General features: G+C 31.7%; 1 protein-coding gene across 1 annotated transcript in view; it reads right to left on the bottom strand.

The window, feature by feature from the left end:
* Positions 1 to 13,873, bottom strand: part of LOC117169949 (facilitated trehalose transporter Tret1-like) — a 23,367-nt gene that overhangs the window by 4,392 nt on the left and 5,102 nt on the right. The window contains exons 2-4 of the mRNA XM_033356460.1: positions 12,736 to 12,839; positions 11,366 to 12,660; positions 4,244 to 4,288 (exon numbers count right to left, since the gene is read on the bottom strand). Coding sequence (XP_033212351.1) covers positions 4,244 to 4,288; positions 11,366 to 12,660; positions 12,736 to 12,839 — 1,444 coding nt within the window. The remainder of the gene's footprint in view (positions 1 to 4,243; positions 4,289 to 11,365; positions 12,661 to 12,735; positions 12,840 to 13,873) is intronic.

Genomic DNA, 13,873 nt, shown 5'->3' with positions numbered 1-13,873 from the left:
TTTCCAGACAACGAAGACGTCATTGCCTCTGTAAGTGCTTATTTTGAGGAACTTCCGAAAACGCAATTTTCTGAAGGATTAAAAAAACTTGAAAAGCGATTGGCCATGTATATAGAGCTCCAAGGAGATTATGTTGAAAAATAAAAAAAAATTTACCCAAAAAAAATTGTTTTTATACTTCATTCTAAGGACTTATTGAACTACCCTCGTACCACGTAAGGTAAAGACGAATTATATAAAATGAGCCTTTCTTCTCTGTATTGGGTCATCACTACATTTGTCACTACCTGAGTTCACTATTTCGGTGGACTTAGAATTTTCTTCCCCACATATTAACAAATTCCGTATTTTCATCTTGTTAAAATGTTGTTTTTAAACATATGAGAACTGTTTCAAAATATTATAATTACAGAGATTCAGTTCCTTATTAAAATATATCGAGTGACTGAACATTTTTTTAGAGTCACATCATCTCTGCTTCGAGTTTGCCTTTTAGTTGAAATAAGTGTGCAAAATGAAATAACTCTGTTATCTTTTTTCTAATTTGTTTCACAAAACCAGTGATGCACAACTCATCACTTGCGGGCATTTAGCGCGTACGGTCTTCTAGCGCCGAGTGTGGATAGCGTGCGGAGTAGGGCAAGAAAAAAAGGAATATATAAAGAAATTAATTATGTAATAATGCAAGTGATGAAAAAATTAATTTTAATAATTGAATGGTAGATTTTTTCACATAATATTTTATTACAAAAAATTAACATTAATTATTTTCTCTGCGATGATTGGTATATCAATTTTTGATATTCTCAACAATACGACTTTATAAAACTAATCTCTTTAGTAACATTTTTATGCATAATAAATAAACAATGTAAAAGCAGTTGATTTATATATTTTCTCTTCATTTACTTTCGACAACAGATATTCTGGAAGTAATTTTCATAAAGTAACTACATAAAATATGCACACAAATGATAGTGTGAAGCATATTATTTAAACAAATCTGTTGTTTATTATCAAAGAAGAAGAAAAATTTTTATTGGAATGAAGTACAAATGCATATACGCCACCAAAATGGCCAAAAACATTTTTTTTTATTTTACACCAAATTTAGTCCTTTATAATTTATTCGCTTAACGCCTTTTTGTAGACTATGTACAAAACGAGTAAAATTGAAAAAAATGGCTACGAATAGCTCAAAATGGAGACTAGAAAATTATAGCTTTTTTTTTTTGGTTTACGCATAATTTCCTGCTCTACAACTTTGTAATTACTCGAAATTGAGTCTACTTTAATTAAAATTCAGAATATTTTTTCGTGAAATTAACACGTTCTAAAGCAGAGATACAAGCTTCATCAGAATTGGGGGTTTCCGCCCCTTTTTTCCAAAACATCTGGTTTCTTTGTAGGACTATAACTCGGCAATCTATTTAAAATAAGAAAAATTTTTTCCTTCAATTTTTTTTAGAATTTTCTCTTGTATAATTGAGGTGTTGAACATTTTGCCTAAAAATGAAACTTCTCGGGGACGCACGGTTGTCATTTCTAGAAAACTTGGAATTTTTATCAGGACCCCTTAATAAACAATTTTAGCTGAAAAACGCGAATTACTTACTTAATACGGTGAAAATACCTCTTTTCGTACGAGATGCGTGGACTAAATTCTATTTTCAATTGAGTATTCATTTTTTAAATTTAAAATTCGATTCTTTTGGTAGAAATTAATTTTCTTTTATGAAAATTCATATTTTAGTTTAAAATTCATCTATTTGGTTGAATATTATTTGACTAACTGGAAATGAACCTAAATTTAATTTTTGGTTGGCAATTTATCTTATTTACTTGAAAATTCGTTTATTTTGTTAATATTAATATAATAACGTGGCAAACACTGATTCTTCTGTTTTGAGTGACGTTTATTGCAATTTTGTTTTGTTTTAACGATACTTTGATTGGTTTTCGACAATGAGATGCAGCTCATGATTTAGCATTATTTTTTAACCTGAAGGCTGTTTTCGTTCATTGTACATTTTTAAACTCCTGTGATAAGTAGGTGATGTGAACAAATTCCTACCTTACCAACACTTTTTTTATTTCATAACGTATTTTCACCAGAAGTGCCACATCGTTTTTTTGTAAATAATTTTTTTTTTGCTTTTTTCATAATTATTAAAATTTAGGACCAGACCCACGTTTCTTGATGCTTCCTATTTATTATCCCAAATTTTCACCTCGATTTGGCGCTTCGTGTAAAAATATGTTAAGAAATAAAAAAAGTGCCGGTAAGATAGAAATTTGGTCACGTGACCGACTCGTTACATGGCCTTAATTAGATAAAATTATTTTCTTTTCATGTGTTTGGGCTTATTTTCTGCATTTTGCGTATTTTGTTTCATTTTGACAAAAAAGAACTACTCCTGACCTTTTTATAAATGGTTTCAGTATCTAATGATTTAAAAACCATAAAATTTATTTTATTACCTTTAAATTAAAAAACTGTTAATGCGGTTAAATTGCTACATTATTCTTTTATCAAGAATGTTATACACTAGGGTGGTATAAAAATGGATCATGATATTTTTTCTCTCGAATTTTCATACATATTTCCCGGAGATTCGTTCGCATTCACAAAAAAATTAAGCCATGAAAAATGATATTAAGAAGTGGCGCAAGCCCCATAAAGTTTAAAAAGCTTTTCCCATTAGAAAAAAGACGTTTCGTAAATTTCATTCAGAATCGCCAATATTAGATGAATCGAGTTGAATCTCAACATTTCTCTCCAAAATAGCCATAGAAGACGAATAAAATATTACTTCTCAAATATCTCCACCACAAGTCTTTTTTATAGGGCTCCAAAAACACCCCACTTGTGAAAAAATGGGTTTTGCGAGCTTACGGCGCTAATTATGACTTTTTGCTGTTTTTTAATGCAAATTGTTTCTTGTACATAAAATAGTACTTTATACTGATGATTAGATGCTTATGTACATTTTTTAAACAATCTATTATTGTTTTCAAGAATTTTTATAAATTTTTCTTTTTATTGGCAATATTATAACAAAGATAAAAAATCGTTGCTTTAAAAACAATTTTTCATGTTTTGTCAAATTTTCGATTAGAGATTATTATGATGATTATTATTATTATTGTTCGATTATTTTCATTAACGTTAATACATCAAATAATTGATAATTATTTTGAATAATATTATCGTTGAATAATGCTAAAAATGTATGTTTTTTAAATGTTCAACTTTTTGTTCACTTTTCAATTAGAGTGAACTGATAATTAATTCGAGTTAACAAAAATATTTGTTTAAACAATTTTTTATAATTGTACAATGTGCGGACAAACTGCGCACAAAGGCGTGGTTTTTCTAAAATGTTTAACATTGCTTTGCCTTTTCAGTTGTAAGCAAATAATAAATAAACACTAGAGAGAAACATATTTTAAATGATCTCTTTCTTTTTCATAAATATATTTTTCTGGAAGGGAGGGGGGCTGATATCAAAATATGTTCAATTCTTATTTTTTACGCTTTGCAATAAACTTTTTTTTGCATTTTAAAACAAAAGTTTTACAAGTCATTTATAGACTCAGGAATCCTGGCTACTTCTAATGATTCCATTCTTTGTTTTTGTCTCTTGTGTAAGATAAACTTTTTATTTAAATTCATTTTTTTATATTGGGAAAGAGCGAACATGGTTGTTAAAAAAAAGTACAATACTATTTAAAAAATGATTCTTTTTAAGGTTTAGTTATTATTTGTTCATAACTAAAAAGTTGAAGCAAAACCAAAGATTTCTAGCTCTACTCTAATAGAAGATAGTTTTAAAAATAATCAATTGTTTAGATAAACATGTTTGTTAACTTGTATTAATTAATACCTTAATAAGTTAAAATTGGACAAGAGGCTTATGAGGTTAGAAAAAAATGTGACTTCGTTGCACTTATCTAAGACAAAATAGTTATAAACAATTATAAATTTTGTAAAAACCACATTTGTTAACTTGCATTATTTATTCCTTTTATATGTAAAAAGTAGGTAAAAAATTGAAAATTTCAGAAGAAACCGCAACTATTTGGCATTGATAAAGAAATTTCTAAAAAAAATTTGTTTAAATAATCATTCTTGCTAAATTTAATCAATTATTAACTCATTTTAAATGTAAAGTAGACGAATAATTGTAAATTTAAGAAAAAGCCTAAAATTTCTAACATTATTCAAATGAAATATCATTACTAAAAAACAATTATTTCGTTTACTATGTTTGAATAATTTACTTACCTTAATTGTAAAGTGGACAGAAAGTGGAAAATTTGTAAAAAAAACCACGAGTTTCTATCTCTATTGTAAGAGAAAATTGCTCAAAACAAAAATAGGCGTTTTGGTACCCTATTAATCAGACTTAACGGGATGTGATTTTTTTTGTTTATGACAAATGTTTGGAAATAAATATAAAATAAATGGAAACAAATTCTAGAAAAAATGTGGACAACCCTATTATACATATATTAATGTAGGCCCTGTTCATCCTTATACAAATGAAAATTTAAATTAAGTGGCGGAATATTAAAATAAATGTTTAATAACCTATTACATCTATCTAATATTAATTTTTTAATTTTCCCTTAGTAATATCTAAAGTTTTTATTTAATAGTAATTTTGCCAAAATTAAAAACACTTTATTTTTAGGTTCACCTTTGTCTTTGGTAAACGTAAGATTTCTGAAATACTTTATAAGTACTAGGAAATCTGTATCATCATCGGAGTGTTAAATGACCGATCAGATGATATACTTATCACATCACATGAAAATAGATACATAGACTATCGGTCTAAGGTACCCTTCAAATTCAGAAAATTTCGTTTTTCTAAAATATTTTAACATAAATTTTATCTGCGAGAAAAGTTCCCTGCCCTTCTCTCCGTTCGGAATTAAGCTTAGGTCTTCCGATTGCCGATTCAGTGCTATACACACTAAGCTACTTGAGAGATCGCAAAAAGAATCTTTTTCCACATACGTGCTATATGGCAAGGTTTTCTCTAAAGAGTCATTGATTTAAGATAAATGAAATCAATATCATCATCGGGATGCTAAATGACCGATTAGTTGAGATACTTATCATATTACATGATAATAAGTATCTACACTATCGACCTAAGATACCTCTCAAATTGCGAATTGATTGTTTCTGTAAAATGTTTTAAATTAAATTTTATCTGTGAAAAACTATCACTTTCCTTCGCTCCACTTGCAATTAAATCCAGATCTTCCGATTTCCGGTAGGGTGCTCTACCCACTAAGCTACTGTACTCTCTAAATTTGAATCAGTTAAAATGTTCACTAATTTCAATTAGTGGCTCAATTCTAGCTATGAATTAGTAGTTTATGATAAATTAGTCATTGTTACTGATAAATTAGTAAAAATAACTGCTCCATAGCTAGAATTAAGCCACTGATTAAAATTGGTAAAATTTTTAACTAATTCAAATTTAGAGAGTAGAGATCGAAAGAAGAATCTTTTTTCACAGACACGGTAAATGTCAAGATTTTTTTTAAGAGTCATAGACACATCATATAGGAAATCTCTCTTATCATCGAGATTTAAAAAAATGAAGTTCGATCGCAATTATATGAAGTACTCGCTCGAATACATAACACTGTAGTATCTCATCTGTCCGCCAGGCAGCACACGTCTTTAGAGGGCAAAAAAGGCCAGTAGGGCCCTCTATTTCCCGAGAGGCCCAACTACTTCATATTTTAAAGTGAAAAACTAGCGATGAAACTTAAATATGGGGAACGGGAGTGAAAAAATATAATATTTATTTAGAAGGGTGGGTTGTAATGTATTCGAGCGAGGAGTAGTTATTTAGAGTGATTTTTCGTAAAAAAGAAAACAAAAATTTGCTGAGGTATTTAAGTTTCAAATTTTATTAAGTAGTTTCATTGAACACAAATTTTGGAAAAACACTGGTGTTGCTAATGATCGAACGTTTATCAAATCTAGCAAAGACCTGAGAGAGATCTGACCACCCTGCGGTACGTCTTATAGTATCGAAATCTAGGCCTTTTTCGAAGGCCGCTGACGTCGAAGCATGGCGCGTTGACTGTGCAGAAAAATGGGAAACATCTACTTCGCTTTTAGCCAATTATTTTTAACCCATCTACTAAGAGTTTGGGTACTAACTGCATGAAACGGTTTTTTGATAGATACGAAAAGCTGGTCACAGTTGCCTCTTAAAGTTTTGGTACGATCAAGGTATAATAAGATCTTAGAAACTACGCATAATCTAGGTCTATCTGTGAACTCTTGTAGCTGTAGATTCGGCTGGAGGCGCCCTGGCCTAGAAGTCTTTACAATGTCGGGAATGGTAATTACTAAGCCATTCATGACGCTCTTAATATTACTTATCTTGATTTTTGTCAAAGTCTGCGCTTTGAGCAGTGCTTAACATAAGAAGCATTGCTGTCTTAAAAGTTAAATTTTGAAAATTAGCAATATCAAGCTCCTCTAATTAATCTAAGACAATGGAAACGTTCCAAGTTGTGGCATATTTTGGCCTTGAGGGCCTTAGCTTAAAAACTCCCTTAAAAAATCTAGTAATAGTGGGGTGCTCGCCCACCCGATTTTTTGAAATTAATGAGATTGCACTCCTATAGGAGTTCAACGTGGCATAAGAAGCCCTTGCAGAGAACCGTGCTGTAAAAAATATAAAGACCCCCCTTGGTTCAGTGTCCAAAAAAAGAAGATGATATGCTTGCGTAAAGGCCCTCTAAAGCTTTAACGCGCTTCTGTATTGTTTTAATGTGGATTTTCTGAGCGAAGCTAAAACTATATCCAATGCCTGAGTGGGGATATTTTTCTTTACGAATGTTTTATAGATACTCTGCTCACAATCAAACTCATGTGCTCTAACCATGGGTGTGGGTGAGACCTAAACAGTGATAACAACAAATATTTCTTAGCTTTTAGAATTATAGGTTTACCTACCATTAGGCTTTCGAAAAGTGGAAACCAGGGCTGATTTGTCCAAAAGGGTACTACTAGAATACCATATGTCTGTTCTCGTTTAGCTTTGACAAGTGCAGTGAGAATCAAGGAAAAAGGTAGAAATGCATAAAAGTAAAAATCTGACGAAGGAATTGTGAAAGCATCAACGTATTAAGAGCTTTTCTCTGGATTCCAGGAAACAAAATTTTTACATTTTGCGTTGTCCTGAGAAGCAAACAGATCAAATGTTGGGCTGTCCGAAATTTTTAGCAATCAATTGATAATAACAATGATTTAATTCCCACTCAGTGTCAAAATTAGTAATTCCAGACAATCTGTCTGCAACCACATTATTTTCTGATGGAATATACGATGCTAGTAAAATAATTCTCCTAGCTTCAGCCCATTGCCAAATGTCTCTAGCAAGTTTTGAAAGCTTACTAATCCTGATGCCACCCACTTTATTAATGTATGAGAGCGCAGTTGTGTTATCTACCCTAATCAAAAGTTGAGAATCTCTAATGTCTGAAGCTAATGACTGTAAGGCTATTTTGACTGTCAGTAATTCTAAATAATTAATGTGATGTTTCTGTTCCTCTATAGTCCAAACCCTAAAAACTTACCTAGTACCATTTGTGGTTCCCCAAACAGTAGTTGAAGCATCCGTAAAAATAGTCATAGCAAAGGATCTATTCTTAATATAATGAATACTGTCCTTGATAACCACCTTAATTCTTCATTAACCGAATCAAATATGTTCATAAATTTATTGAAAGAATAATCGTTGAAAATTAGCTGAAAAATCTTTTCTTTTTCTAAAATTTTGGTGTATAGTCAACCGTATTCAACTGCAGGACAACAGGAAATCAATTTACCAATTATGTGTGCAAAATCTCTGATTGTACAAGCTTTAAATTCCAAGAAGTTGTTAATTAAGAAAAGAATATTATCCCGTTTTTCTTGAGGTAATTTAATAGCGTATTTCTTCGTATCAATGATAAACCCTAAGAATGTACCTTTAGTAGTTTGTATTAAATTTGATTTTTGCTAGTTAATGAAAAATCCTAATTCTTATAACAGATTGTCTCGTCAACATTGCGTGTACATTTATCGAAAGTACTTTTTATGCGCAAAATATCATAAAGATATATTACTGATGTAAGGACCCGATTTCTAAGAAATTTAGTCACTACCTTCATTAGCTTAGTAAATACAAAGGATGCAGTACAAAGTCCAAGCGGAAGGCAAACAAATTCGTATAAAATATTATTAAAACGAAATCTGAAGTATTTTCTACTTCTTGGATGAATAGGAATAGTTAGGTAAGCATCCTGCTAATCTATGGAGCTTAAACAATAACCCGGGAATATTAATTGTACCGTAGTTCAAAGGTCCTCCATTTTAAATTGTTGTTTAACAACCAGATTATTAAAAGATTTAAAATTTAAAATAAATCGATAAGGACCGTTTGGGTTTTTGCGCAGAAAATAGGGAGATACAAATTGACCTTTGCATTCGGGGCATCTAACGATAGCTCCTTTATTAATTAGAGCCTATATAGCGATTTGTGTATTCAAAAATTGCTCTTGATTTAGAAAAGGGTTAAAGGTTTGGTCATTGTTGACCCTGCGTAGGTCAGTTTTAAGTGGAATTTTGTAACCTGACACACAACTTAGTATAAATTTATCGTTTGTTATTTCTGACCATTTGTTATAAAAGTATTTTAAGCAACCCGCTTGAAAACTTACATTCATTGGGGTTTCTTCTCCGTTTTCTGCATCGGAGCGCCTTGTTGAGATGGCCCTTGAGCTCTGGGGTTCAAAAACTGTTGCCTGTTTCTGAAAAACAGCCGTTGTCTCTGACGTCCTCTTAAAGAGTAGTGTACCTCTGCTAGTGAACGTCTCGGAAATGGGGTCTTCAAGTTTAAATTTTGCTTCCCTGGAGTCTGTGCACCGGGCTTAGTAGGCAGTTGCACCTTAAGGTTCTCTCCTAATTTATTTATTGCCTTGGTTTCTTTAATCTTTTTTGTTGACTCCTTTCCGTAGAGAAACTCATCGATCTTTGTTTCTTTTAAAACTGCCTTGGTTTCTCTTGATAATCCAGGTTCAATGAAGGCCTTTCGAGAATTAAATTGTTTGTGAATGATCGCAGTTAAGAATCTCGCAGAATCACATAGATTAGTCTCTAGCTAAAGCGGACTCCTTCATAGTGACTGAAATCTGTGTGCTTAGTTTGGGAGCTTCAAATTCTTTGAGGCAGGCATATTTTTTATTTAGAGATTCAAAGTCCTCCTTGTTTAGGCCTTCCTTGCAGAAAAAATCCCAGCGCTTAATAATTTCCGCTCGAACTGACATCTTTAAAGCCTGACATTCTGTCGGATGCTCGCCCAGCTAAGGATAAAATAATTTTTTAGACCACTTTACATAATTTTTCTTCAGAAACAAAGTCATAAGATAAAGTAGAAGCATTTAATCTGACCCCAAGTAATGTATTGGCTGTTTTGCCACACGTGCAAACTCTATAAGTATTTTTATGTTTTGCCACACAAGCAAACACGAAGGAGATGATGTTATTATAAAAAATCTCTGGTACTTTATCCCGTTTAAATGATCGATTTCTTTGGGTTTTTATAAATAGGGAGTGATTAGGCGATCCTGAAAATAAATTCTTATGCAAATTCTGCTAAAAAAACCCTACCTGTATATATTTTAATTTGATTCTGTTCATCAATGTTAAAATAAAAAATCTTTCATACTTTAACCCATTTAAAATATCGATTTCCTTGATTTAATAATCAGTGGATGATTAAATGAACCTGTAAATAAATTCTAATGCAAATCCTAATGAAAAATGCTATCTGTATATATTTTAAAGTGATTCTGTTCATCAATGTTATAATAAAAAATCTCTGGTACTTTATCCCGTTTAAGTACCGATTTCCTTGGTTCAATAATTAGGGGATGATTAAATGACCCTGAAAATAAATTCTACTGCAAATCCTGATAAATAAGGCTACCTGCATATGTTTTAATGTGATTTAATAAGTCTGATCTTTTGTGATTTATTCCTTACGAAAAGTTAATTTCTCTGCTTCTCTAAATAAGGGATGATTAAACAACCCCTTGACTTGCACACTTCCTCTACTTATCTGAAAGTTATTTCATACCCTAGTAATTGAATAAAAGATACCTAGTGATTTTAGTTACTAAGAAATGATAATTTCCATACTTGGGTGTTTGAGGTATGAAAACACCCTTATATCATGGTGTATACCCCATAAACCGTTTATCTTTCTAGATCTTGGATATGAATCTTTTATTTTGGTAGGAATGATAGTAAAACTGTGCAAGTTTGAACCAAATTCAACTATTAGTTTAGGAGAAAATAACTTTTCACGAAAATCAGCATTTTTCTATTAAAATACATGTAAAAATTGAAACTTTGACAATTGTTTGTAAAAAAACTGTTTATTTTTCTTACTTTTTTTCTTCGAATTATTGCTTTGCAGGTTCGAAAATACAAAAAAAATTTTTTTTAGAATTTTTCACCGGTGGCCCTTTAACTGTACATTTGGTGCGGGGTCCTTTCACATTGCTTGTAAAAAATTTTTTCTTTTGAAAAAAGAAGCTCAATTAAAAAAAAGTTATTTTTTCTAAAAAGTTCTACGTTTTTATATTCGAAGGAAAGACTTCATGTGTTTTACTTTTTAAACAAACATTTTGGCTTGAAAATCTTAAAAATCTGTTCAGCCGTTCAAGAGAAAGATGTTGATGAAATTCGATGTGCGACCAAAATATGGGGATAACATAAGGGCTATACAAAAATTTATTTAATAGCAAAAAAATGAGTTTTAATTTTTATTGGTCTAATAGGGATAAATTGACATAAACAAAAAGTTCAAACTCGAATAAAAAAACTGGTAATCAAAAAATTATAATCAATGCAGATTCTCGCTATACTAGAAAAATGCTACAATACTATAAGTCGAATTCTTGGCTTTGCATACTTCTTTTTTCATGAGCCAATCATAATCGTCTTTAATGTCCATATTTTTCCTAAAGGAAAAAATTCTCTGACAAAGGGATAAGTTCGCGACCTTTATTTATTTACAATATTTATAGTAATTATTAGCAACTTAAATTAAATATAAAGTAACCACAATTGGCATTATACGTCGAAACCATTTTATAAACTCATACTATTATTCTTGTATTTTTCGGGAAAATCAATACAAAATACACATGTTTTGTGAATTTAAGATGACAAAAAAGACAAATAATAAGCATAACTTTCCTCATAATATCTGCATTCTGCATATTAGAATTTCGTTTGTTCCATCTTCTTTTTGTCACTCATTAAATCTAAAACTTCTTCCAAATTTTTACCTTTAGTTTCAGGAACAATACTGACGAGAATAATAGGTCCAATAATACACGCGCCAGAAAATACAAAAAAGCTGGTATAAATACCAACTGTCATGTTTAAGAAAGGTAGCAACATTTTTACAGAAAACGAAGACAGCGTTCCAACAATCGATGTAAGAATTGTAGCAACGCCTTTTACTTTGACTGATAAAAGTTCTCCCGAATATATGAAGGGCATAGTAGAGAGTCCAACATTACATGAAAATTGGGTTAAAACCAAAAATACCAAGGGCATCCATGTTATATTAGACACATCATATTTTAGAAACAGTTTCAAAAAGAAGAACAATCCTACTATTCCTAACCCAAGTGCAGTTGTAAATCCAGAAAATAAATATATTGGTTTTCTTCCCCATTTATCGCTCAATCGAAAAGCTGGTAATCCTGCAAATATTTGCACTCCTGTTAGGATCATTGCTGCATGTCCCGGTGTGATAGATGAACCACTGTAGCTGAAAATTTCCTGAGTATAGGATTGAATTGCTACTTGGCCTGTAAATACGTATATTATTTTTGTAATTGATATAATTATCACAGCTCTGCGACTACCCTTATCAATAAAAATTTCTCGTAAACTACTATTTTTTGATTTTCTACTTTCGATGATAGCCTCTTTCATTCTTTTAATATCTTCCATAACCATCTCCTGATTTTTCACTCCTGACAATTTCATAAGGGTATTGATAGCTTCCTCATCTCGGCCTTTCAATAAATAAAAGTATGGCGTCTCTGATATTAATGGAAACATACATATTGCAGTCATTGGTACACTCATCATAATCAAGTTCATATTTTTGTAGGTTAGATATGCTCCAAGTGCATTAATGACGAAAACACCACCATTCATAAATATCTTGTCTAAAGAGAGGAATGAACCTCTAATATTTTTTTCAGAAATTTCTCCAATGTAGATAGGAAGCATACCGAACGTTCCTCCTATGCAAAATCCAGCATAAAGTCTTGCTATTAATAAGATTGTGTAATTATAAGAAAGATTTACTAGAATCCAAGATATTAGTTGCAGGAGACCTAATACTAGAAGTGTATACTTTCTTCCTATTCGATTTATAAGCATAGGAACAGGTATACTTCCAAATAGGGCAGAGATGTTTATAACAGATGGGAGCCAGGAACTCTCTTCCACTGAGACAGGAAATTCTGATTTTTCACTTATTAGATAGGGTAATGCCGGAGAAGGCCATGCTGAAACTGCGCCAACATCTATCATTAATATGTAACCTATAAAAATTATTTAATTGTTAGTAAAGATTATAAAATTATTGATAAATGATTGCTTGTTTTGCAAATTCTTACCGGGCAGGATAGACATAAACTGAAAAAAATAAGCTTTCCTTCTTTGAGGTTTTCCACCGGCATCTTCTTTCATATTAATAACCGTAATAGTTGAAGAATAATTTCTGCAAAAAAAGGTTCAATGTATCTTCATTTTGAAATTTCTCTGGTTATGAAAATTTTGAAGTTAAGTTGTTAAAATAAGACTTGTGTGACTCGAAGCTTCATAAGGAAAAATATTATCTACTAGAATGGAAATTGCATGCGACATAATTCTATCTTTACTTGCACTTATCAATCTTGAAACAAACACGCTAAATCTGCAGGTATTAATTCCATATGCAAGCGAATTATCCAAAAATATAACAGTATTTTTTTTTCTCATAATATGACAGATTTCGCAGAACTTTTGATATCTACTGAAGACGGAAAACAAAAGTAGGCATTAAGCTCTTCACCTTTGTAATATTGCTTTTAAATTTTTTTTCTTATTATTTATATATGTTACAGGCAAAGTATATAATCCGGTAATATAAATATATAATTAAAAATTTGTCATAAGGACAACCGCAGGATTTCGCCGGGAGCGGGTGTTAATCTGAAAAATTGCACCCGATTCCAGCGAAATCGCAGTAAAATTTCAGCCACAACCACGTCTCACAACCGTGAGATAGGTGGTTACAGTCTTTAAAGGAATCAATACGACGATCCAACAAAAGCCTCGTGCACCCTAAGAACACGGAGCGACCCAAGGACAACCGCCCTCTGCATTATTCCCGCAAGTGTTCTAGCATATTGTTGACACGCAGGGATGCTCTTTAGGCCATTAGCAAGTGAAAAATTGGCACCTCCAAGAGCGCCGATGATAAGGACGATCAGTTTAACAGAATATTCCGGGTACAATCGTTGCAACTCCCTTATAAGGTCTCGATACCTCTCTTTCTTTTCATTCTCCTTGGCTATGATGTTTTTGTCAGCTGGTGCCGAAAATTTGATAACGAACATGGTTCGCTTCTCGAAGTCAAGAAGAACCATGTCAGGCATCGAGTGAGCAACAGAATGAATTGTCGAGAATATAAAGTTCCAGTATATGCGGCACTTCCCATTCTCGACAATTGACTCAATTTCCCTAGGAGCATTTAGGGGAGCGATATTAAGG

The sequence above is a fragment of the Belonocnema kinseyi genome, chromosome 3, assembly GCF_010883055.1.
Source record: "Belonocnema kinseyi isolate 2016_QV_RU_SX_M_011 chromosome 3, B_treatae_v1, whole genome shotgun sequence".
Taxonomy (NCBI): Eukaryota; Metazoa; Arthropoda; class Insecta; order Hymenoptera; family Cynipidae; genus Belonocnema; species Belonocnema kinseyi.
Note: the sequence above shows the minus strand (reverse complement) of the source record. Positions and strands in the feature narration are given on the sequence as shown.